Source organism: Harpia harpyja, chromosome 5 (genome assembly GCF_026419915.1).
Source record: "Harpia harpyja isolate bHarHar1 chromosome 5, bHarHar1 primary haplotype, whole genome shotgun sequence".
NCBI classification, from domain to species: Eukaryota; Metazoa; Chordata; class Aves; order Accipitriformes; family Accipitridae; genus Harpia; species Harpia harpyja.
The window spans coordinates 20,455,584-20,482,792 of record NC_068944.1 but is presented as its reverse complement, the minus strand read 5'-3'; the positions used below and the strand labels follow the sequence as shown (position 1 = coordinate 20,482,792).

Below are 27,209 nucleotides of genomic sequence, written 5' to 3'. Positions count from 1 at the left end.
CAAGCAAGAACTCTTATTTCCTCAGCGTTACACAACAGTGGCTCTGATACCACAACAAGATTCATGGTTTTACCTCAGCCAAGGTAACATCCCACACCAAGGAGACTGTAAAAGCAAGAGCGACCCACATCTGATGTTTCTTGTTTCCCAGCTGACTATAGGAAAGTGGAGGGACAAAAAGATACGCAGTCAGCGCATTGCAACTCTTTCTGCCACTAACCTTTCTCTAAAAGGGTTTGCTTTAACGTTTTTGCAAGCAGGACTCGAACATTTGGAACCCTGTCAGATGCCAAGTGTAACAAGTGTGGCAACAGATGCACAGCAAACTGGTCCATGGGCAGGCAGTCATCTTCACTGATAGTCTGGCAAGAAGACAGAAGCAATTTCATTAGATTTCAGCACAGTGAGGATAAAATCCCAACACATAATCAGAGCTAACAGATCTTATTACCTTCATAGCACAAATACAGTAGATAGTATCCACAAAGTTTTAAAAATATGGTACAATACTTTCTAACACAAAGTCGTACACAATGAAGTAAGTTAGGGTTGAGGAAATTCAGGCTCAGTTAGAAGCCCACTTTATTTTGTATGAAGCCTGGCAACTTCCTTATTTTTATTCATTTTTTTAATCGCTGTATCATTTGAAAACAGGAAAGAAAAGTAAAAGACCTTCCCAATCCTTTTCAAGATTGATTTAGTCTTTGTTTTAACTAGGTACTATATTAAGACAAGAATTGTCTATCTCAATAAACATCCATTGTACCCAAACACATTTCTCTAAACTCAAAGCTGACATTTCTCCAAATACTTCAAAGACCTGTCCCACTTGGGCAGCAGTCACGTTGGCTCCCAGTCTGCACCTCTGCTACAGCCTCCAAATTTGACCATTTCCTTGGGACCCCAGCTAGTTTCAGTTCTGCTTATTTTGCTGAGAATACATTGCTTTTTGACGAAGCTGCACTAGCTGGCTAAGGAGGTACAGGCAACTCATAGTGCTTGATTTGTAAAGGGTAACCTCAAAAGAGTGGTAGGCTGCTGCAGCATATTATAAAAATCTCACTTCATGCTGAGTAACAAAGCAGCTTCTCAACTCAGGGATTATTTTGTTATGCTTTTGTTTTATATTCAACATCAGATTTGACAACCTGATGTTAATAAGCTAAGCTAGAGATGCATTCAAGCTCATCTATGGAGCAACACTGAAGAAAGCAGCCATGAAACCTATTCCCTTGGAAACAAAGTTCTCAAATATTCATTAAAATAGTGTCAATAGATAGCTGAAGAGTTCCAGTTGCTATCTCCCCTTAATTCTTACCAACCCCCCCCCCCCCCAAAACCCAAAAAGTTGAACAAAAAGACATTTCACCTGGCAAATAAAGACAAAAGTTTGTCGACCAGACCATTTGCGGCATCTGCAAAACTTTTCAACAAGTTCATTCATGAGGTCTACCACAAAAGTTGATGTTGAAGCCATGTAGAGCTTTTTCACCATTTCACTAACCTTGAAGAAATGAGAAGAAAAAAAAACCCAGATCAAAAATTACTTCTGACCACCAACCCTCAGAAGTGTGAAATACTGAATTTACTTAGATTGCTTTACCAGCTTATAAGAAATCCAACGGACAGAAGACACTTTGTCTGCACAGAGGCTGAAAGCAATAGGTCGCAAGTAGTCATAAATGTCTCTGGCACTGTACAGATCTAGAAGCAAGATCAGTTGCCTACAAGACAGAAGAACCACCAGAGTACATTATAAGAAGAAGAAAGGTAGCTTTAACTGTGATTATGATCATTTACATGACAACACTTGCCAAGTATGCCATGTAGCCATAATAAAGTTACTGAAAAGTAAAATTTTCTATTTTTCAATGCCATCAGTTTGACTTCAGGTCACTTGCAAATTTTAAAATGCCACTTATTCACAACGATGGCAAAATGCTGCATGAGCTCAAAGAACGAAAAACTAGGAGAGAGGCAAGGAACCAAGGTTGCATTTACAAGGCAGGGATCCTGATAATGGCTACGGTGATCCAGCTGCAAATGACGCCACAGTATGCACATACATTTGAATACCTGGTAAAGACATCTCACACATATAACACATGTATAGCTACAAAGCAGCTACTCTTAGTTTGATAAGTATCTTTGGTCACTTAAGTACACTGATTTATCACATCAATAAACTTCCTCTACTTCAGAGTATGCTGGACAACTAGAGAAATTACCAGTCGTCTTCAATTTGTAATGAGTTGATTAAGATTTCAGCAGGTTGCAGACACCAGTGTATGTCATGAATGGCAGAAAGTATGTCAAAAGAAACAGCACGACATGTTACAAGTAGCCAGTTGAACGCCTCCATACCAGCAGTAACAAGTGAGTTATTTGTAGTTACTAAATTGAAACAACACTTAAACGTAGCAAAAACATCATGATCAGTTGTTAAACTAGGTCTCTCAAAATGTAATGCAAAAGATACACTGTAATTAGTCATTACTATATGCTCATTTCATCATTCCTGCTAGAGAAGCCCTCGTAGCACAGTCTCTCCTCACAGGGTAAGTGCTGCAGCCTTGATCATCTTGGTGGCCCTCTGCTGAACTTGTTCCAGTTTATGAGCATCTTTCCTGTATTTGTATAGATGCATTGCTCCAGATGAGATCTAAAGAGTGCTGACTAGAGGGGGCTAATCTGTTCCCTTGATACATTGACTGTGCTCCTGCTGATACAGACCAGGATTGTGCTGCCAGGACACACTGCTGGCTCACGTTCAGCTCACTGTCCTCCACGATACTCTGGGCCTTTCCAGCAGAGCTGCTCCCAGGGCAGCCAGTCCTCAGTCTGTCTCACTATCAGAGGCTCTTTCTTCCCACGGTCAGAACTTGGTATCTGTCCCTTGCTGAATTTTATAAGCTCCCTCCTCTGCTAGCCTTCCTGAGCAACTTGACCCTTCAGAGCTGCCTCCCATGGGAGCCCACCTACCATTTCCATGAAAAAGCCAAAGTCTGCTTGGATGAAGTCCAAGGTCACTACTCTGCTACTCACTTACTTTACTCCCCTCAAGATCTTGATCTCCTCCGTTTCATGGTCATGAATTCAGCCTACTCACCAAATACAGCAACTTGAAATCAAATTACTAGAACACTTCTGTTGACTTCATGAGCAATCAGATGTGGTCTTCTCTTTTGGCAGCTTATTTTTTTATGGAAGGGTAATGTTTTCAACATATGGTGATGGAAAAAGATATTCAAGTTCCAACTATTGGAAGTAATATACAACTACTGGGAATTTTTAAGCAAGGGGGACAAGTGTAGAAGGATAAGGACTATCCACTAACCAAAAATGAAATGAAGAATGTCACTGTAAAACATCTATTCTATGATTTTAACATTTTTAAATATCCGTAACAATAAAAACAAGCATCCAGAAAACTACATACTCAGCCAGCTCAGCACGGAAACGCCAGTTCCTGCTGTTATCAGTCACTAGGAATTCCTGAAGCTGATAAAGATACTCTCGTCTTTTGTCAAGATGAAGAAGCTGTAACAGTAAATAAAGAAACATAGGCTACAATCAGCAGATAGAACAAGAGCTTTAACATACAACTAATGAAACACTTGCTTTTATTAAAAAAAAAAAACAAACCACCAAACACCCAACAACAACAACAAAACCCCCACAAAACCAAAAAAAACCCTTAGCAATGGTGTTGCTTTCCTGGGCTAAACCTATCATGCTTAAGTCTGTAAAATTACGTGGGGCAATGCTGAAAGCAAGATCTGATCTAGTCTCTACTTTTACTCTAGAAAACAAAAGGGGTCAGCAGTAAAGATAGTATTGATTTTAAAGGTTTCATGATTTGTATCTTTCAGCTCCAAAAATGAGGCAGTTACAGAAAAACTCCTAAAGAAATTTGACAAGTAAGCTGCGTAGAGAGGTTAGAGCCATCAAAAAACTTAATACCATCCACTGGCACCTACATATTGAATAAACATGCGCAAACCAGGCTGTTCAGAGAGAAGACAGTATCAGCAACACAGATCTCCTGCAAAATATACTCTAGTATTCAACAGACATCTGTATGGATAGCCACAAAGACTTATGCCAATGTTATGTTAAAAAGCAAGCGCATACAAAGAAATGAAGCAAAACACATAATTGCACTTCACCAGAGCTGAAAAGACATACCTTCAGAAAGTCATGCAAGTGTTTAAGCACACCTATCCTGACTTCGTCTAGATCTTTTAAAAAGCCATTGAAGACAGGAACTAAATCTCCAGCTGTAAGCTGGTCTCCAAGGATAACTGCAAGTTCATGTATAGAAAATGCCAGTGTCCGCCGAACCTTCCACTGTAAAATAAACAAACAAACAAATTTTACTGATGTATCATCTGAAGTGCTCTATTTTAACCTGAGGGTCAGTATCCAAGCTGGACTCCCAGTCAGCTACAGTACTTACAAATACTTTCAACAGTATCTCATGTAACAATTGAAAATGAAATTGGAAATGAGAGAGAGAAAGAGAGAGAGAGAGAGAGAGAGAGAGAGAGAAGGAAAGAGAGGACAAGTGATAAGGTATCATTTCTTCCACCTGAGTATCAAGGAACTAGACAAATAGAAGTAATGAAAATATTTTAATTTTCCAGGTGTCAGGAAGGAAAATAGTATTCCTGACATCAGTACTTTTCCACACATTACACTCTGCTTTAAATTCTTTGGGGTAAATTAGTTCCATACTACTACTCCTTCACTCATTTAATTTGTAAAACAGAATAAGATACATATATCCCACAATATTTCAGCTGGCATATTTTAGCTTCCATAATAGCTAAAGTTTCACCCACACTGAGTGCCCAGCAGTCCAAGTACCAGTAGAGCTTTTACTCACCCCAAATTGAGGGGGCACTGTTTTAATGGAGTAACTATTTCAAGTAAGTATTTTTAAAAATAAAATAGCATCTATTCTTTAGCCAGCACTTTCCAATTACCATGAGTACTATTCTTTTGCCCTGGTCTGGCGATTCAATCTTAATGCAGATTAGACTGGCAATGAACTCTGGACAGTTTTGAATACAGGGTAATTTGTTTTTACTTGTTTTAAATTTATTAGCTGGTTGGTTTTGATGGCTGGAAAAGAGTTTGGAAAATATGAGCAATAGCCATGTATAAAATTACTCACTACATATCACTGAGAACTGCTGCTTTGACATCGCAAGCAGCAAGTTCAAGAGAGGTGAAATAGTCTGAGAATGTTTAAAAAGAGCATCTCCAAAAAAGGAAAGACTAGGGAACAACTGTAAACCAACAGCAAAATCCACAAAGCCACCTCCTTACCACCTGACAAGAAGGAAAATGCTGTTATTTCCAGTATTTGTTTTTAAGACAGCAGTGCTGCATGGTGATAGTGATGTTATTCCCTTATGAGTAACTGGATGCAGCACCAAAAGGCCACCAAACGCCCGGTGTGAGGTTGACTCACTGAGCTCCAGACATGCCTGCAGGGGCACATGTCTGCTCACACACAGCAGCACAGCCCAAATTCTCATACCTATGAGAATCCCAATCACTGCCATAAGATCTGAAGCAAGCAGAGGAAATCAGGAGACCTCTCCTCACCTTCCCACTGGAGATCCACCTCCCACTCAAACTGCCCCATTTCCTTACTACCTGAGCAGCACACACCCCCAGCTTCCTCTGAGACAACTGTTACACTTTCATTCATTATATGAATAACTAATATCAGCAATGGAAAGCTCCACGTAAAAAGCAGAGCAACCCAACACCCAGTAAACAAGAGAAATCATCATAGAAGTTCAGATTATTCATTGTCACATCACAAAAAGTTCAGATCATTCACTGTCAGAGCTTCTTGAGCTTACCTGCATGTCAGATGCCAGTGTCTCATAGGTGTCTTTCAAACAGTGCCAATTCTGTCTGCCTAATGTAAGTGCCACACCTGGCAGGCTGTAGGCACAGTGTTTGGCAATCTCGGTATCAACTGTTTGTGCACGAGATGGATCAGTCATAGATAAATACTGATCCAGCAAGGCTTGAGGTACAACATCCTACAGCAAGAAAAGGGTAGAGTGTTTACACTATTTTCAATAAATCTTCATAAGGCTTACTAAAATTCCAGGGCACACTGTCAGAAGAACATTTTTTTTCCCCACAACTATAGAGTATTATTTGATCACAGTCTCTTAGTAAGAATGCAAAGGTGGTGTATTTCATAAGTTCCACCAAAAAGTTGCAAAGAAACGATGATGTGAGTGGTGGCTATTTAAAAATATACAGACCAAGGTAACAGATGAGTGGGTGGATCACTGTCTACTTAGGCAGACCAGGAAATTAAGAGACTACATTCTACTTTTCTACAAACATTCAGGCTCGCAGGCTGTGCAAATTGGCCATTTTAACTCATCCATAAAAATAGGCAGAACAGCAAATTACAAGGCTTGCTCCAAAATAATTTTCCTATTCCTCTCAAAATCTTGGGGAGGTCGGGAGAAGAAAACTAAATTAAAACACCTTGGGGAGGGAGGAAAAGGGAGGGGGTGGAGTATAGTGTGTTCAATATGGCTTCCAAATTCCCTGAGTAGTCAGCAGGAAGGAAAAGGCTTCTCCAGAGACAAAATGATCTCTGGTGAAGACCAATCTTTCCCTCCACTGAGAAATCAAAGCATCTGAACTAAAATTTTGTGAAAACCTCTTTGCGTTGACTTCAACACTGTCTTTGCTTCAGCTTGTTGTTGGTTTATCTCAGGCACTAACTCTACCCAAGGGGATACACAAGAGCATTTCCCTAACACAGCTGCCGAATAGCTCGGCTCACGTAAGCAACAAGAGGGACTGAGGTTCCCAGCTCAAGAACTCACACTGGTGCAGGGTAGCATGCTTAATACTGAAATATGTAACAACAAACACTCGATTCCTTTTGGGAAAAAATAACAGAGACACAGTTCAAGCTTAATGAAACACTTCCACAACTTTTCTGCAAAAAGCTGTCATGGGGTGGGGGTAGTTCCACTCAAAACATTTAACAAAAAAATCCTGTTTCCTCAATAACCTAATCTCCATTACAGGATAGTTTCCACAGAAAATTAAACCAAATGAAACCAGAGCCTGGAAGTCTACAACAACCATTACCTCATGTCAAAAAATACTGTTATGTCTTATACATAATTAAAACAGAAGCAACTGCTGAATTAAGCCATTCTCTATGGAAACACAGAATAGTTTAAAACTACTTATTTAAGAGATTTACCATATTTAATAGAAACTACATTACATCAGAAATGAGTGAATGAAATGCATAAAAGAAATCCCCATATACCTAAAAAAATTCCACTTATCTGATACATAGGTAGGAAAAACAGAAGTCATTGTCATTTACCTGTACTTTGGATTTTCTTTCTTCTTCAGGGCTGAAACTACTGTTGGTGCTCAAATCTGAATCATTATGAATATAGTGAAGTGTAGAATCCATATTCTATGAAAAAAAAGAGAATAAAAGTCACACAAAATACACTCAAGGATTAAACACAAAACAAATGTCAACATCAAGAAGTGCTGTCCTAACCTCAGCGTATTTTTCTTATATTAAAGGAATCCATGTTTTAATATCAAATACAATTTTGCTACAGCCTGAAATCAAAAGGTCTGTAAGATAAATCTTTCTGCTTTCAATTTCAAACACAGGCTCCTCTTTTTCTGCTCTATTTTGGTTCTTATGGAATGAAAATCACAGGAGAGGAATACCTTTGAGACTGCATTCAGGAAAACATAACTAATGTATAGGTCACGTTGCTTCTCCCCTGAAGAGAAAGTGAAAAAACATCTGTAGCCAATTTTGTTATATTTGTCGCTTTGGATTTGTGCTAGAGAAAGGTCAAAATAAAGCCACTCTTACACTTAAGAGTAGAAAACTAATTAGTCTTATGCTGTTGCTCCTTTCCTAGAGGTGATTGTTCTATAATCTTCTCTGCAGATGAGCTTCATCTTATAATACAGAGTCCTAGTGGACCATAGCTGCTGACACTAGTCTTCACTCCTCTCAGCAGTTCTATAATAACAATTTTTATCAATCATTCAAGTGTCCTGGCTACATATCTGGGCCTTGAAGATAAGGACTGAGACTGTTTCAGAACGCTACCGAGCAGCAGAGGTTTGATACACTATGATAAACTGGGCTGCTGAGGGGATGCATTGTCACTTTCTATACCAGTGGAGTTCCCCAAATACAATGGACTTTGCATAATCAACCACGAATTTCAAGAAGTACACGATGAATATTTGAAAAGTAGATCAGGCTGCTGTGCAGCAGAATAGGACAAAGGCATTTTTGCTAGATATGAGCCAAGGTATCTATTCACAGATGCTGCAGGGTGAGCTCTCGGGGTCAACACAAGCATTGAGAACATGCCTACTCTACCAGCTGTTCAGATCAGTTTGACAATGAGAATTCTCCAGCAAACTATAAACGTCTTCAAAAAAGCCTCTAGGATACCATCTGTCTTCCTTGGTTTGACTTCAGACAGTTGCTTTTTCGTCTTCCATGAGCTGCTTTCATTTAAGCACTGAGTTGTAATTTTAGACCCTAAGGTATATTTACAGGTGATAAAGAACAGGCAGAGCTGTGAGGCAATTGCATATCGCTGGCACAGCAGCCCAAGTCACCTGTCAGGCTTATCAAGCAGCAACAAGAAGGCATCAAAGAACCAAGGAAAGAACAGATCTGCAAGTGACTCCATAACTAAGTGTGTCCAGCAGCATACAACTCCAACTATAAAACCTCCAGAGGCTCTGAAAACCACCTCTGCAGGATTTTAGTTTGCCAGTCAATTCTTCACTCTTTCAGCCTTTTTTTCAGAAAGAGAGATAATTTTCAGCATGACCAGAAAGTCACTGGCTTTACCCTCTTTCAAATCAAGAAATAATGAGGCAGCCAGCACAGCCTAGCCACAGTGCCTTCCATGAGTTGCCCAAGTACAAGGGACTGAAGGCTAGTCATGCATTCTGCTGCAATAAAAATGAAAAGACTCCATCTCACAATCTCTGCCACCCTAGCTCTAAAACGTTTAGTTTAAAAAAAAAAACAAAAACAAAAAACCACACCCCAAAACCAACACACTAACAAAACTTCATTGATGGAACTAAGTTGAACAACTAAATACACTGATGGGTGTCCCAGATGGGAACATTTTTACCCAGCCACTTTTAAACTCAAATATGCATTCCAGAAAGGAAGAGCTTCAGTACAGAACCATAGCATCAGTTGGTACTTAAGTCAATGCAGTATCTCTATTCCTGCAGATGAAGTTCCATCTGTACTTTTTCCATGCAACATGCACACACCAAACCGAGCATTGCAGAGAGCCAGGACATAAAATTTTAGCTGGGTTTAGCCTGAAAGCTTCTTGCATACCAAACTGGTAAACCACCACCTCTGAGATGCAAAGTCTTTGTCATGGCCTTACAAATCTCTCATGTGAGGTGTCCTTTAGCTGTGGTGTAACAGGAGCTCTGTGGTTGAGCTCCATAAACCCCTGCTCTGCGCCACAGGTTGCACACAAAGCCCACAGCACCAGGACAAGTGGTGCTGGCATTTCATGACAGGGCAGCTGGCCCAAACAAAGAGAGAATGGCCCAGTCTCAGGGGTCCAGTGTCCTGGCATCCACTCTCTTCTTAAAGAGAGTTACTTGTGTCAGACAGGAGTGGGCTGATTTTAGTCCACTTTCTCTTTCTTTTCCTTCCCTTCTCCCTCTACCTCCAACCAAAAAAGGACTCCCACACCCATCCACTGGGAATACAACTTGGGGGATTTCTTGAGGCCTACATTCATTTATTAAACCTTACAGAGAACATGTGACCTAAAGAAAATAAAAATGGTGGCTCTTGAAGAAAAATAAAACAGCTGTCCTCAACCTCAACAGACAAACTTCATCTATGTCCCAAAATCTTATCTGTTGACCTATTACAATGTTTACTTTGATTTGAATAGAGAATCTCTCTTTAACATGTAGCATGAACTCCTTCAGGAGCCAATACAGCTGCAGAAGGACAAGCAAAGTGTGATTTTGCTTTGCGATATGTGTGCAGAACTGTGAAGGCTGCTTTCAAATATAAAATGCTGTAGCTTGATTTTTCTGAAGTGTCCAGTACCCTATTGAGACATTGCTATGCTGAGACAAAACCCACCACCACCACAAAGAAAACATCATGAAAAAACCACCTGTGAAAATCAGAGCTCTCTTCACTGCTAGGAGCACAAGTGAACAGTTCACTTGCTCAACAGATGACAGCTTGATTCCCAAATTCTAGGTCACCTCTATAATATCATTTCACTTGCAAAATGAGGACTTGATTCTGTGCCAATAACAAACAAGGAACTGACAGATTAAGAGCATCCTTTTAAAGACTAAAACTGAAACATGCAAAACCAACATATACCAACAATGTGACCGGTTCTTAAACTTTCTGCCAGCATCATACTCTGTAAAGATATAAAATGCAGGACAGGTCCCGCCAAACAAATACCACCCTCATTACCCCCAAAAATTAGAAGGACAGAGGATACATTTACACTGTCATTTTACAAGTTAGCAATAGAAGGAAGTGACTACAACAGATCCTATGATAAAGAAACATATCGAGCCTGACATCAGGAAGTGGGGGCCCACTGTTTTTTTGAAACAAACCAACCAACCACATTTGTAGTGTGAAGTTATGATTGTGTATAAACAGCAGTATCCAAGTAGATGTCACATTCCTCTACTCCCCATATGTTTTTGGGCTACATGGTAGTCCAACAGCTTAGGTCAAAAGTTAATTGTCATGTAAAAACACTGCTTTAATTAAAGAAGGTTGAAAATGTCAACTGCTAGACTTTCAAAGACATTTATCAAAATTTCATCTGAAAATACCATTTAGGCAATATGATTCAGCAAATCACTGGCCGTAGTTTTATGGAGCATATTTTGGAACCATTGCTTTCCACACAGCTATAGCTTTTAATACCACCAGAGCTTGTGGCACTGTACACAGTGAACATAGTGGGTTTGGCCTAGCCTAATACAGAACAGCAAACAGCATCAAATGCCACAGACTTCAGGCAGGCAGGGGGCAGCCGTGGGGTGCTGAAAAAGTAAGCACAAAAAACAACTTTAAAATGCTACTGATTGCCAGAATCCACTTTCTCTTTCAGCAGTCCACACAACATCCTAGATTGCAGGTCCTGAACTTCTCTTATGCAGGCCAGTAAACTACTATAAAACATTTCGACAGGGAGCACAGGGAACAAAGTACCTCTTTCTCCAGATGGTGGGTGTGTGGAAGGGGATTCACTTAGCAGGGCTCTGTTTTAAGGGAGGCAATTTCACGGTAATCAACTGCAGTAGCATTAAAACATCTTAAAATGTGATAGTCACAACAGAGATTTTAATGGAAACAATTTCAAGAATTTACATGGACAAGCACAGAACTGGCAAAAACAAAGGCACCCAACACAACTCATTTTAGTAGCTAGCGCTTCCAACAAAACCAAACGCCACACTAGCCAAAAATAGGAACCATTTGGCTGCAATTACCAAACAAATGCAAAATACAGCTCTATTACTGGAGCCCTGGAAATCCTAATGGGAAAAAAAAAATAGAGTATAAAACTCATTTCTTACCTCAACAGCGTCACCAATTAAAGGCACAATATCACCCAGTATAGGTTTAAAATTTTGTTGGTCATTGATGGTTAGTTCTGTCTGTGATTCTGTTCCCTTGCTGACACTGGCCATTGTCTCTTCTTGAGGATCCAAACTGGATGCTCTGAGTGCAGCAGACAACACCTCCACTTGTGCTGCAGCATATGAAAGAGAAATACATGAGACTGAACTTCAATAAACTTTTAGCAAGTCCACAGATCAACTTTTAGATAGTGACTAATTAACTGAAAGATGGCAGAACTACTATGGGGGAGGTACAAATTTAAGATTATTGACTGTTAGTAAATCCCAAACTGGGGACAATTAGTGTAAAATGCAAGGCAGGTTAACACGCCACTTTTCCTAGGGTGCTCAACCACACTACAGTTCACTGAAATTTATCTTTAAAGCAAAAAAAAAAAAAAAACCAAACCAAAAAACCAACCAACAAACCCCAGGAGTAAGAGACTGCTGTTACAGCAGGATCAGTTCTTTAAGAATCTCGGTACATACTAATGGTGCAAAGAGTCATTGGGGCAGAACAGCACATGAATACTAACTTACTGACTGGGTCTTTTGTGGGAGGTGGGAATAAGAGAGAGAAGGGAAAAGTACTTCAAATAAAGGTTGAGAATGGGTTTATTCATACAGAAAGGATTTCATTTCTGAGAGGCTGTGTCCCTCTATATACGGTCATTAAATTCTTATGTTTTTATAGCAACTCTAAAGCAAGATCTATCTAGGAAGATGCTAGACCCCAGTAACTCTTTTCTGGACAGGATACTTCAGCCTCCTTGCACCCTCCAAACAAATAATGAAGATTGCATTGTTTGATGTCCGCTTATTTATCAAAAGAAAGCACTAGCACTTCACACTCTGCTATCCACTCTTTTGAAAAAGATCCAGCAGTTCTGAGACTGCTCTGCTTTCCATCCCTCTGCTTACTGCTAATTAAAGAAAAAGCTTTGTTGAGCAATGTTCCTTGGATAAAGCCTGACCTAAGCAGATCAGGTATCAGAGGCAATCTTAGCTGCAAGCAACACAGAGTTCAGTGCAGACTGATCTACCCTGCCTCTCTCCTTCCCCCTTCTTTCCAAGAAGGTAAGGAGGAATAATCTCCTGACCCATTAAATTCACCCAGCCATCCAGAAGCTCTGTTCCTCATAGACTTATACCTTCCAAGGTTTCTTAAATGCTCATTGTGAAATTAAATGACAAACCATATGCTTGTTTTTAATCCCACCTTGCCATACTAAGTTACAGAATCTAAATTTCTCCCTCTAGCTTTTTTTGATAGGGTTATTAACAAAAATTAAACAAAGAAAGTTGGACTCATTTGTAGATAGAAGAAACAGATATGCTATACATCTGTTACAAGAAGCAAAATTGTAACTTAGTGCAATCTTAGCTAGCAAAAATTGGAAAACACACTATGGGTTCACTGGTTTCTAGGTGGAGTCTGATGAGCAGGAGTAAAGATAATTCTTTACAGTATGCAATGCTAGCTCCGTAACTGCATCAAATTTCTGACAGAATAACCAAAAGATATTCTTGCTGTATTACTGTAATTCACCTCAACAGGAAAAACCACAGCAAGTTAGAAACTTAAAAACAAAACCAACATCATACTAATACTTCCACTATAAGACACATTATGTTAGAAAATATAGTTTGAATATATATAATTTATATATAAATATATTAAAATTGGTAATTGTAAAATTGTAAAAAGCTTGCTATGACTTCACTCTTCAAGTGTTACTTCACTGACAATAACCTTCTGTACTTTAAGGCCCATGAGAATAAACAAAATCCAGGTTAGTAAAATCCTCCAAAACTTAAAAGTTAAATAAATCACCCCAAAATCACGCAAAAATAGGTGGTCATTTCAGAGCACTTGTTGGGGCAAGAAATGCCTGTCTGATTTCCAGTTCATTCTCATTTAGAGAAATCCAACAAGAAAATTAAAAAGAACTATATTCTGCTGCACACCAAGGAGACATTTTTCATGAAGACTTCTTTCATGAAGGACTTCATGAAAAACATACACTCCTCTCATTTTTGCTTAAAAGTCAAGAAAGCTTACCCTGACTATGTAACACATACTGCTTCAACACTGAATACATGTTTACTGAAAAATCCACACAGAGCTCCAAAGATTACTTCTAGTAACAAGAGTGAAGGCATCTACAGCAATAATTGGGAATTTTCCAAGGCATATTCCCCACCCATGCCCCACTGTCAGCCTGCACACCTGGACCACCCTCGCTTAGGGGCTTAACAGGGTGGAGACCACACATATCCTGATTTCCTCTGCCTGCCCTAGAGGAGATATGACACAAACATGCATCTCCTCAGCTTCTTGTCAATGCTACAATCCCAAAATGTGGGGATGAAGGACAGGAGAGGCCAAACTCCCAAGGATTTCATTGATTGGCAAGTGCCTTCTTTCTTCAAGTGCTTCTCCATAGGTCCTGTCACCAAGGGTGACTCCAATACTGTCATTCACTGAAAGGTGAGTGACCTGAAGTCCATAATCATCTTAAGGTCCTAGCCAAAAAAAGAGCCAAGCACAGTCACTACAGAAGGCTCCAGAATGGCAGAGTGCTAAGTACAGGAAGAAGAGAAAAAGAGTGCGTATGCGAGTAGGTGCGTATGTGTGCACAGCTCTAGGTGGCTGCCTTGAAAATATCGAAACTTGAGACAGCATCCTAATGAGCTGTCTTCACCACCCCAGGCTCAGGTGCCAGGGCACATCCCCTCATAATGCCATTACACACTGACATAGTCCAAGATCTGTGCTGACACCCTCCTGACTGAGATGGCTGCTGCTCCTCCCACCTCCCACAAAGATCTTTCCTACAGCCATAGGACAGGCAACATTTTCAAGAAAACCATTATAAGTACAATCAAAGGATAAGGCTCCCCTCTCACACGTGACAGAAAAATGCCTCAGAGCTCTTGGGAAGCAAGGTTTGGGGAGGAACACTGGAAGGAAATCTGCTGGCTAACTAGCTTTCACAACTACCTGCAGTAAAAATTGTAATGTAAAGGTCAGTTTTGTGCATAACACAGAACTCGCATATTGCATTGGTAAGATAAAGTCAATGTTCACTGGATCGTAAACCACCTGCTAATTAACCCTTTCTTTCTTTGACTTTTGCTTCAGGTGAGAAGTATTTTTCAGCAAGGAATTATTTACTCTTGGCTACTGTACCTGCATCCTAAAATAACTGGCACAACCTTTAAATTCAAAATGACATTTCACCTGGCCTTATTAAATTTCCTGGTCCTCAGCAATTTCTGTCCTTTCAATATGCTTTCTTGTTGTTTTCTGTTTCTCCTGATGTTTCACTAGAGGACATTGATATTTCTAAGTGGCACACTCCTTTCTTTTTTCTGAAGGATCTGCCTTCCTTACCCTCACTTCTTACTCAGAGGTAAAAGCTATGGGCTGCATTAATGGGTACGGAGATGGAAGTAATTAAAACATAAAAATAAGACGAGTTTCTTTTCCACTTCCTCCTCACACAACATATTTTAGACTTTTACTGCAGGCAGTGCTAGTAGCCTAACTTACAAACATAGTTTTTATAAGGGAATGGGATCACTTGACCCCACATTTGGGCTGGTTTATCCATTGGTCTCCATTTGGCAAAGCAGCCTGTAACTGGCATAAGCCACAGTTAGCCCCAGTAACCTGCAAGTCAGGCTTTCTCTCTTCCCCCAAATAATATTAAGAAAAGCTGAGATTACATGATTTAGCACTTGCTATGCAGAACATAAGGAGATAAATAAAGTTGAAAAAAGTGTCCTTGGAAAGAAAAATAAAGAAATAAAAACATCTGGAGAAAGAAAAGCAACCTCTGAAGTAAGTGAAGACAGCAGCAGCCTCAGGAAGCTGGAGAAAGGTGACGTGAATAAAGACTCTGTGATAATCTTAAAAGAGCTGGCATACTTCAGAAGAATGTACAGGTTTCCATCTCCCAGTTTGAGACCCTCAGGATGCCTGGCCAGTGGATTGGAAAGGTCCTAGTAACAGGGATTACATACCACTGCTTAACTTTGCATAGCTCTGCTAGCCAGTAGAGTTTGTCTGTGAGAAGACAGGCTGTCTTTATCTTGGTTGATGACTGCTCAACTTTCAATCTATTACTCAGATTTCTCACTTTGGCAACAAGCTAGTTCTGGAAAGAAAGCCTCAAGGTAAAGATTTTTGAGAGTGAGAGTCAGTTAAAGCAGTTCACCTGTTTCTGAGAATGAGATTACGGAAAAAAAATATGTTCTATGGCAGTTGATGGTCACTTAAAAAATTGTATTTGCTAGAGACCTCATCAGTCTCCACGCCTTGGAGCAAGGATTTGAAGTTTGAAATGCAAAATGCTCTGATGATAGGGAGGTGCACTACAGAAACACAGAAAACACAGTCAAGTTACAAACCTAACCCCCCCCCCAAACAAACAAAACCACCACAGTTCATTCTGTGTATGTAAACAGTAACCCACTAGTGCTTGGCAGCCAAGACATCTGGAAGATTGGGGTATGCACTGAACATACTGTACTCTGGGCTGCACAACCTGGCAAGGCCTCTCCTTTCAAGTGATCCTTCCCCTTGTCGTGGTATGCCGAGGTACCCCTTAGATAAAAACTGAGTTATTCTGTTCTCAATACTTCTGGTATAACGATACAAGCAGGTGAGGGAAGAAGCACCTCGCACAACACAGAAGGGTGAGGCGAGACACGTGAAGTAGAGGTATGCAGAATCCAGAAAGGAAGAGAAATGAAAACAAAAAAGGAAATAAGAGGTGAAATACATACAGAGGGAAAGGATAGGGGTACAAGCAAAGCATGGGGGGGGGGGGGGGGGGGCAGGCGGGGAGGGAGGAAAAAACTGTACTCTGACTCAGAAAGAATCACTGCTGGTTGAACTCCAGTACAAAATCTTCACACCTGCCTCAGCTGTCAGGGACTGGCTCTGAAACCAACCAGCAAAATGGAAATCATCAACCTCTGCTGATTGTACCATGAAGGACATCACCTTATGACCATCATCAGTTATTCTGCAGAGTAAAATAATAGAAATGCAGTGTGATCTTAAGAACGTTCAAAAACCCTGTGCCAATGACCCTGGCCAACATGATTCCATGCAACAGGTATTAATTTTCTTCTTTTTTAAGTTTAGAAAATATTCTCAAAAAAACCCCCATATTAAGTAAAGGATGCTGAAGTTGCACAGTCAAGCAGTGAGAGGCTAGGTACAGCCAGAGTTAAGGTCGTCTGAACAACTTAACCTTATTGACACACACCTAACATCATACACTGCAGTCTCATTCCCAAACTACACTTTTGCTAACTCATCCCCACTTCATCTTGTGATGTCTCTAGGATGCTTGCCCCATTTGCTATAGAAACCAGAAGATGTGTACCTATGGGAGCTCTCCAGTATGACAGGCCTCTGCTTACCCACCACAAATAACACAGCATCTTCTGCTCCCACCCCTTGGCTGGGAATGCAGCAATAAAGACAGAAGCACAGCATGGAAGAAGGAATCCAGGACATGGGTGACAGCAAACCAGTGAAGAAAATACGTGCAAGAAAAAGTTCACAGGGATTTAAAAAGAAAGAGAGAAAGAAAGAGAGAGAAAAAAAAATTCCTAACTTGCTCAGTCTTTGCTGACAAGAACCAGCCCACTCACAGTACAAGACTCATAAAAACATAATGGCTAGTCTTGCAAGGGAAAGACCCTAAGCACCGCTTGGGACCAGGGCTGTTTGGCACACACTTGTAAGCCACATATACTGGAGACAAAATTATCTGTGAAATTAAGAAGTTTCATAAAATTCCTATGAAAATAACAAATTAAGACCACCTTTGCACTGAATATTTATACCATGAGTTTGCAACAATAGTTTTAGATGGTAAGGATGGAAGCATTATTCCTGGTATTGCCATGAGCAAAGAGGCAGTCAGGGCTCTGATCTTCTGGACCACCCCCAAAGGGAGTCTACCTCCCTCTTGTCACAATTTATGGAATGTAAGGTCCAAAACACAGGCATTACGTCAGCTACTCAGAGACTAAAGTCTGGATACCTACCAATTCTATGTGATCTTTAGTGTTTGAGACAAGCATGCAAAAGGAATACTAGTCTATCAGTATTGGTCTCAATTTCCTTATGCCTCAATGCACTTCGTGTAAAATTAAAATAGCAACATTACCAAATCAAAACAGGTATGTTGTTAAATTCCAGTTTCTGAAGTATTAAGACTGAATAATGAGAGTACAGGCAAGAGGAAAAAAAGAGTACAAGGTTTAGAAGGCGTGTTTCATGGGGCTTCACTACACAGCCTTGACCAAGTCAGAGGTACTGAATGGAATACAAAGGCAACTGAGTAATTAAGACCACCCAACCCAAATTAGAATAAATAGCACAGATAACCCTAATTCAAATCCTTCCTAACTTGTGGGCACTGGGAACCCACGGTGTTGACAACCTAGTAACAGTTTTCTTCTGCTGAAATGCATAAGTGCTGGTCAACAACTGCACAGAAAACCTCGACACCCAGTCAAGGGAGCTGCAAAAAAATCTGCAACCTACTCTGAAACAAGACATGAACACACACGTGACAGAAACAACCCTGTAACAGAACAATTCTGGATGTACAAATACATGCCTACATAAATCTTCATTAAAAGTGTTTAAGATGTTCTGTAACTGGACAGAACAAGGTTTTATAAAAAAAAAAAAAACTAAACAGCAGTGCAAGTTTTAACAGTGAGCTTCAGAGATGGGTTATGTGAAGACTGAAACTTTTTTCCTATCTCTTTCCTTAGAGAGAGAGTACCCAAAACACTCTTAAAGCAACAAAATTTCATCTGCTGACTTCACAATAGATTAAATAGAAGCAGCCCAAAATGGATATAAGAAAAGTTATTAGCATATCAACCTACTAACAACAAAAAGAAGTTGAAAGCAGTATCAGTTTATTTTAAAGTGTTTTTCCCACTCCCAGTTGCTCTTCTTTTTCCTTCCTACTTTTTCTAGTATAGCCGCATGCTTTCCCATAGGGATTCTTCAGCTCCAGTATAACATAGCTTCTTCCTTAGTAGTACCTCTGGACTTTCTGACTAATGCTCAAGCTTGATGTGCCTTAGAATTTATTCAGCATATGAACAACAAGAGAAATATATCTCCAGTAGGTATGTGTGAAATAGACAAGTCATTTTAGCCCAGGAGGTATCTCTGAGGTGCTGCTCCACCAGGTGGCCGTACTTATGAAACTCTTCTCCACCCTTCAAGAGCTTTTAAAATGAAGGATGTGCATTCATTTCAAGAATTCAGTTTGGATCAGTTCTCAGTTTGACCCGACAAACTTGGCACACTTAAGTCAACAACATGAGACTACAATAATAAACACCTTGGAGAAAAATGGAGAAGGCTAATTCATTAAAAATAAAATGGATAATGCATAAAATGAAAACCATTTATCACACTTCGATATTAAAAAAATAAATCTTAATCTGCCTTCTTTTTTTGCATGTATGCCAATTACAAATTTATTTCCTAATCAACAGCTTATGCCACTGAACCACCTATTTGACTATACTGTCAAAACAGGCAGAAGTTTATACTGCTAACTGTATGGGTGTTCAATTTATGGAAGGAATCATACCACATTTAAACATCTTTACACAAATGCAAGTTCCCTTTTAGTTCATCATCAATTTTCACAATTAAATCAAAATAGATACAACCTCTTTGAGGACCAGGAGAAAGTAGTACTTCTGACTTCTAAAACAACTGAAAGGTTAAAGCCCAAACTGCTAAAGCAACATATGCATAAATCCAAACACTAAAAATGTTTCAGTATCTTTACTATACCTTTAACATCTGGATCGTCTATATGAGGTTCCAAATTTTCTATCATTTCTTCCAATTCTTTCCTTGTTGCCATAGGAATGCTTGGAGACACTGGCATAGTGAGTTCCTGAAATTCTCTGTCGAGTATTATCTCAGAAGTCTGCTGAAGCTCGAAGTCAATATCTATTTCAGGAAGTGGAGTCCTCCAGAAATGGAAAGAGTTGTACAATTCCTGCTCTGAAAGAGAGGTTTCCTGTGAATTCAGCCCAGCCTCCCGCAGACCTGCTGTATAGCAATGAGAACTTCGCTTGTTGTCGTCAGCCATTTTCCCACAAGATTCTGAAGACAAAGTGCAATGGAAGGATGACTCAGTCTGGAAATCACTTTCCCTCTGGGAGTTATTTGACACTGTATTTTGATCTTCCAAGGCATTTTCAAGTTTTGTTGCAAAATGGTCATTATCGACACGTGAAGACAAATCCTCTGTCCTGTTGAGCTCATCCTCTCTTGTGACATCTTCTGTAGTCCTGACTTGTTCACTGTTGAGTACCAAATCAAATGAACATTTAAAAACCAAGATATACTTGTTGCAAACAGATGCTCCTGAAAACTCACACACGTGCTATCAGCTTGCTATCTATCAGACTAGATTTACTTACAGCATAGCAAAATAAATCACAGAATGTTTGAGGTTGGAAGGGACCTCTGGAGGTCATCTGGGCCAACTCCCCTGTTCAAGCAGGGACACTCAAAGCCAGTTGCCCAGGACTATCTCCATATGGCTTTTGAATATTTTGGAGGATGGACACTCCACACCCTCCCCAGGCAACCTGTGCCAGTGCTCGGTCACCCTCATAGTTAAAAAAAAAAAAAAAAAGTGTACATATTGATAAGATCCCCCTAAGCCTTCTCTTCTCCAGGCTGAGCAGTCCCAGCTCTCCCAGATTTTCCTCACAGGAGAGATGCTCCAGTGTCTTCATCATCTTTGTAGCCCTTCACTGGATTCTCTCCAGTATGTCCATGCCTCTCATAGTGGGGAGCCCAGACCTGGACCTAGCACTCAGCTGTGGCCTCACAAGGGCTGAGCAGAGGGAAAGGATCACCTCCCTTGACCTGCTGGCAACACTCCTCCTAATACAGCCCAGGATACCATTGGCCTTCTTTGCTGCAAGGGCACATTGCTACCTCATGGTCAACCTGGTGTTCACCGGGACCTCCAGCGCCTTGTCTGCAAAGCCACTCTCCATCCGGACAGACCTCAGCATGTACTGGTGCCTGGGGTTGTTCCTCCCCAGGTGCAGGACTTTGCACTTCTTGTTGAACTTCAAGAGGTTCCTGCCAGCCCCTTTCTCCAGCCTATTAAGGCCCCTCTGGATGGCAGCATGACCCGCTGGTGCATCAGCCACTCCTCCCAGTTTTGTGTCATTAGCAAACTTGCTGAGGGTACACCCTGCTCCACCATCCAGATCATTAATGAAGATGTTAAACAGGACTGGACCCAGTATGGACCCCTGAGGTACACAACCCGTTACTGGCCTCCAACTATGCATTGCTGATCAGTGCCTTCTGGGCCTGGCCATTCAGCCAGCTGTCAAGCCACCCACCTCACTGTCTGCTCGTTCAGCCCATACTCCATCAGCTTCTCTATGAGAATCTTATGGGAGAACATGTGAAAAGCCTTACTGAAATCTAGGTAGACTATATCCACTGCTCTCCCTTGTCTATCAAGTCAGTCATTTCATCACAGAAGGTGTATCCTAAGGTATCCTAAGTTACTGAATAGTCATGTATTTTTAGTAAATAACTGAAAATTCTCATAGTCTACTAAGTAAGACGAGAAGCTCCAGATCTTTCCATTTACCAAGATAAATACTCAATTTATACAGGAAAGTTAATTTTCTTAACTTGCAGTTCATACAGAAGAAAAACAAGGATGAAAAAATAATTTGTAGACTTAGCAAATTTTTTACCTGTTTTCCTGTGCAGAACCACAACCTTCTGGGTTTTTACCATCTTCTTCTTTAAAGTACTGGCCACTGCTGGATGGATTAGCAAAAGTCGATATGAAAGGCCCCAGAGACTGAAAAGCAGCTTGGCGGACCTAGTGGAAAGGGTCCAAGGTGAAAAAAATTTTTATTTATATATATATAAATTTTGCTGTTCTATAAAACATAAACTCCTGCTACTAGGAATTGGAAGGATTATAAGCCTACTGAGGAAAGCAACAGCAGAGGCTCTTGTCTGGAAAGAGACAGCCAGCTGCATACATAAAGTGCTAAGTAAAAAAAAAAAAATTAAGAAAAAGCAGAGTAAAAACAGTTAAATCATGAGTAACTAAGTTGACAGGCCTATTCCCCACAACCAAAGAAATCACAATTATTTAGATAGTAGAAGCAGGTAAGTTTGAAAGCTCAGTTGAGAATTTTAACAACTTGAAAGAAAAAAATTACGTGCAGTGAACAGATATTTCACTACCACGACACTACTGTAAGTTTGACTGATTATAAGCTCTGCATTTCTTTCCCTTTCCTATTTGGCTATGTTGTTCATTTGCTCCTCCTTTCTCCTATTATTTATTCTCCCCTTCTCAACAATTATCCTATCTACCTCCATTTTTATTATTTGATTAATTTGGCTGGGCAACAACTTGCATGACTTTCCAGGATCCAAGAGCTAATGCTCCCGTCCAAAATATCTACTTTTGGCTCTTGGAAGTAGTCTGCTCAATAACAAACTTAACAAGGTTTAGAGTAGATCTTCAAGACAAAACAAAAAAACCAACCAAACAAAAACACCCCCACAAAAAACCACCCAAACCAAACCAACCAAACTCAAAACCAACAGCAAACACCTCCACGCCACTTGAGTATCCCACTCCCTCCCCCCAAAAAAGGAGGTGGTGGTAGGGAACCTGAAGAAATACAAACAAATCACATCTAATTTTCCAGTTTTGTTAATGATTTTCAGCAATGTTAAGTCACAGGCAGTTCTGTAGCTAAGAAAAGCTATCCTATTGACAGTTTTTCTTACATGCTGCAGTGAAAGTGCAAGGGACTCTCTACACCCACTGACAAACTAAGCAGTCTAAGAAGAATTTTGCTTGAGGTGCATGAAACAAGTTATGTTGTCCATACCTATGGGGAGAAGTTCTATATGGAATATCGCAGTAAAATCCTTTAAATATGACAGCTATTCAAGAAATAAAAAGCAATTCTTACCCATCGTGAAGGATCACTAATCAAATTAATAAAAAGGGTTGACAATTTTGTCCTCCGGACTTCCTGTGACGTTGCACAAGAAACTGCCATGAAGCATTCAGCACAGGCTTTCCTAACTCCCCACACATTATCAGAGCAGAGCTGGAAAAACCTCGGCAGCTGTTAGGAACATAGTGAGTAAGTTTGCAAGTCTTAACAGGCAGTACTTGTTTCAAAGCAAGTTCTTTTTTCACATTCATTTCCTTCACCTGGTTCTCTGATCTCATATTCAGATGCATTAGTTGAACTTTTGCAAGACAAAGAACACACATTCAGTAGCACCACCCTTCTAATCAGTTGCTCTCATGTTACTTATGAATACCGATAAGGAAAATTCACCTGTCTGAAGAACAGCAAGAAAGTACTAACTTTCTAACCTGATTTATATTCAACCCCCCCCCCACCCGCCCAAACCCAAGTCCAAAAATATCCCCAAGCCCAGAAAATCTATCATAAGACAAAACCTCATCTCTATACCATTCTTTTAAAGCAGGTAACATTGAAAGGAGCAAAACCAAAGAATACTAGTGCATTAACATTTTACCTATCAGAGACCACTTCAGATTTTTGTAAGATTCTCACTGAAATGCAAAGGAAGAGCATCTTCGGAAAGAAAGAAAAGCTTTCTTTTCCACCTAAACTTCTCATTGTTATATTTACCAATGTCTGTCACCGCCTACCCTACAAAGCAGAACTTCAACTGCATAGAGGAATAAGGGAATGAGAGAAACATTGCATTTGGTGCAAGAGAAAACAGGTTTGAACAAAGCAGTGGCTTTACTAATGAAACTGAAGCATTTTGAAGTTGCTTAGGTGCTCAGGTTTCTTTGAAACAGTAATGGTAAGGATGAAACAGTGGACAGAGTGCAGGTGAGGCAGTCAAAGACATGCACATCATCACATAGCTGCCTTTGCTTGCAACAGGCAGATGCAAATAATACAATGACTGTTGCTACAGCTCTGTTCTCAATTATTGATGTTCAGCTGTTTCTACTTTCTGCAGCAAAGTTTTCTGGACTTTGCTTCTGATTAAAAAAAGCATTTATGTTACAAAATGAAGTTTTATCTAAAGCCATTCAGCTTTTTGCCTCCCTCCCCGCCCCCCCCCCCCCCCGCCTTTTTTTCTTTTTTTAATAATCCAAAGAGCAAAAAATGACATTTTCTGTTATGGAAAGAGATGCCCAACCGTCCAGCCACATGTTATTGCTTTCACATAAAATAACAACCCCTTTTTTATTTCATAGTCTAACTGCACCCTCTACAAAGTTTTAATCCAAATTCATGACATGTATCAGTAAAAGTGCATTTGTGTGAAGAAATCAATTTACATCCCCAATCGAGAAACATGGGATGCAAGTCTGTGCAATGATACTTCACTATCAAATGGCTTGAATCACACAGTACCTAGGGAAAAATGCAGCAAATGCTGTAAGAATGTAAGAAATGCCCTGAGGGTCACACTAGGCCTACCTGTCCCAACACCACATCTGCAAAAGGCTGCAGAGCCTCTTGTTGAAGCCATGCATTTACACTCTCTCCATATAAGCCCCTTGTTAATTTCTGGCACTGATTCATCAACCTCTTCTGGCCCTCAACAAGCTTACTGTCCATATCCCCAAGAGGAGAAAGCTTGACGAAAGACCCCAGCAACTGTCAGGCTGGTTTCTGCTTCCTAGCCCTGTCATGTCTCCAAGCCTAGCAACATCCACCAGCTCCCTGGACAGGCCAGGTGAATGGGGGGCACTGTTATGGATCCTCTGCTCACTGCTGCATCCAGTTCCCTGCTTCTCCATTTTGAATTTGTATCTCTTCCCTTTACTAAATTTGTTATTGCCCATTTATTTTCTCTGCCTTTCTTCCTCTTTCCCTCCTTCTCAGGAGGGCTGTGAGGTTTTGTTAGAGTCAGGAAAACTGACTTTAAAAGATTAAACCAATGAACAGCAGCATTAAGTGATGCCGCTTAAAGAAACCACATAAACCTTGCCACTTCTAGTGGCCTATTCCCACCACACTCCTCTTTTATCTGCAATCTCTCGTTGCATTTATGGACATTAGAAGACATATTCCTGCCTACTTCTTGCCTAATGTATTTTTGAACTTGCAAATACTCTCTGCCTCCACAGCCCAGGTATTTTCTTCAGTCTGGTTTAAACCCCTCTCCCAGCTCTACAGTTGAGTACCCCTGTCCTGGTTTCAGCTGGGATAGAGTTAATTGTCTTCCTAGTAGCTGGTACAGTGCTATGTTTTGGGTTCAGTATGAGAAGAATGTTGATAACACTGATGTTTTCAGTTGTTGCTACATAATGTTTAGTCTAAAGTCGAGGATTTTTCAGCTTCTCATGCCCAGCCAGCGAGAAAGCTGGAGGGGCACAAGAAGTTGGCACAGGACACAGTCAGGGCAGCTGACCCAACATGGCCAACGAGGTATTCCATACCATGTGATGTCACATCTAGTGTATAAACTGGGGGGAGCGGGGGCAGGTGGATCATCGCTCGGGGACTAACTGGGTGTCAATCAGTGGGTGGTGAGCAATTGCCCTGTGCATCATTTGTACATTCCAATCCTTTTACTATTACTGTTGTCATTTTATTAGTGTTATCATTATCATTATTAGTTTCTTCTTTTCTGTTCTATTAAACCATTCTTATCTCAACCCACGAGTTTTACTACTTTTCCCGATTTTCTCCCCCATCCCACAGGTTGGGGGAGGGGGGAGCGAGTGAATGGCTGCGTGGTGCTTAGTTGCTGGCTGGGGTTAAACCACTACAACCCCTTAGCTCTAGACTGTGTGACCTGGCAAGTAAGAGTTCTGTATTCATAGTAATGGTCTTCAACATTTTGTAAACATCAATCATAATCTCACGTCAGCAAAACTGCAGTGTCACAGCTTTTTTTAGTCTCTCCTTACTAAGGGAATGTAGTAATTTTAATTTCTAATAATTTTAGCTGCCCTTCTCTGTACCTTGTCCAGCTCCACTACTGACTTGTATTAAAAAGAAAAATCCTTTAAGAAATGGCTTACCAGCATTTCTTCAGTAGCTTGCTGCCCAACCACACTGCAGATATCTCCAAAATTGGCTGCACATACCTTGCAGACAAAAATGCAAGAAATAACCACTAAGACCCTAGTTTTAATGCAGCTAATGAAATCAAAGAAAAAAAATAAACAGCTTTTAAAACCACAAAAACAGGTTTTGGTGCAGACTCAATACCACCTACTTCCCCATTCCAACAGTTCCCATGGTTTAAAAAAAAATTTTTAAATTTTTTTCTCCATTTCAAGCTTCATCAGCCTTTTTTAATCACAAAAGAACCATCCCAGAACTTAAGTGAAAGGAAAGAAGGATAAAACACATTCAAAGTGCTGTCAAATTAAAGAATACAAGCAGTTGTCAAGGAAAATAACCTACGCAATGGCAGGGTGAAACCAAAACAAAGCCTCAGCACCTAAACACCATGATGGAGTACTGGTTTATTTCATCTTAATGAGCATCTTTTATTCCATCTACACAGAGAGATATGAGCTGAGGTGGCTGATGCTGTATCAGTTACAGTTGGTTCACATTTTCATGGCTACCTACACAATCATAAGGACAAGCAGATTCCTTCTTTGTTTCTGATAATAAAGGCAGGGACTCTGGAAAAAAAACTCAGGGTCAAATACAAAACCTGTGGAAATGCGAGCTACAAAGAAACCCCATAGCTTTCACTTATACGTGTCACAAATGACATCTAGCAGAAAAAACTCATTTAGTCAACTGCAAGTTCCAAGTTCATGACACTCCTTTTACAGATAATCCAGACCAGATGCTGATAATTCATACCTTACGAACATGAAACATTCTGCAGTCACAGCACATCTCGCAAAACCTAGGAAGAACAAGTCTTTCCGTGATGTCCTTTCCCACCATGGAGGCCATTTTGCACATTATCTAATGCCAAGACAGACACTAATTAGGGATGCTTGCACAACACACAATTCTGTGTCAGTTAAGCAGAGGCTTTATTGAAAATTGTGGAAAATGTTGGAAAAAACCCCATATTTTGAATTGAAACGGTTTGGCTGCTTCTGCAAAAAGCTTTTTTTTTTTTTTTTTTTTTTTCTTTTTACCCTCCCCCTGTCATGATGTAACACAGCTGTAGAAGACATTGGTCTTTCACCAAACTAAATCAAATTCCTAACTAATGGAGATAACCGAACTCTCAGAAATTACTCTCATATCTTACCAAACAGGCTGACAAAAATAAAAAAAAACCACAAACAAGTACAAGATTTTTTTCACTATTCCAATACTTAATGAATAAATATATATTTACAAATAACAGAAAATTATTGACAATATGCTTAAGTGACTTCTACAACTTCTGTATGATTTAAAAATTACAACACTCCGTA

The 27,209-nt window shown here is 40.2% G+C and overlaps 1 protein-coding gene and 1 long non-coding RNA gene across 19 annotated transcripts in view; one reads left to right on the top strand and one right to left on the bottom strand.

Moving 5' to 3' along the window:
• The window catches only part of PPP4R1 (protein phosphatase 4 regulatory subunit 1), an 84,024-nt gene that overhangs the window by 2,589 nt on the left and 54,226 nt on the right, over positions 1-27,209 (bottom strand). For all 18 annotated transcript variants that reach the window (XM_052787801.1, XM_052787804.1, XM_052787800.1 and 15 more), the window contains 13 exons: positions 26,638-26,745; positions 25,836-25,901; positions 22,774-22,932; positions 21,526-21,656; positions 19,577-20,094; positions 11,674-11,849; positions 7,394-7,489; positions 5,880-6,065; positions 4,189-4,350; positions 3,440-3,540; positions 1,604-1,724; positions 1,370-1,504; positions 221-362 (listed from right to left, as the gene is read on the bottom strand). In XM_052787801.1, the coding sequence (XP_052643761.1) occupies positions 221-362; positions 1,370-1,504; positions 1,604-1,724; positions 3,440-3,540; positions 4,189-4,350; positions 5,880-6,065; positions 7,394-7,489; positions 11,674-11,849; positions 19,577-20,094; positions 21,526-21,656; positions 22,774-22,932; positions 25,836-25,901; positions 26,638-26,745 (2,101 nt within the window). The remainder of the gene's footprint in view (positions 1-220; positions 363-1,369; positions 1,505-1,603; positions 1,725-3,439; positions 3,541-4,188; positions 4,351-5,879; positions 6,066-7,393; positions 7,490-11,673; positions 11,850-19,576; positions 20,095-21,525; positions 21,657-22,773; positions 22,933-25,835; positions 25,902-26,637; positions 26,746-27,209) is intronic.
• LOC128142115 (uncharacterized) lies at positions 16,579-17,798 on the top strand. Its single transcript, XR_008235274.1, has 2 exons — positions 16,579-16,847; positions 17,080-17,798. It is a non-coding gene; the product is annotated as an uncharacterized LOC128142115 (long non-coding RNA).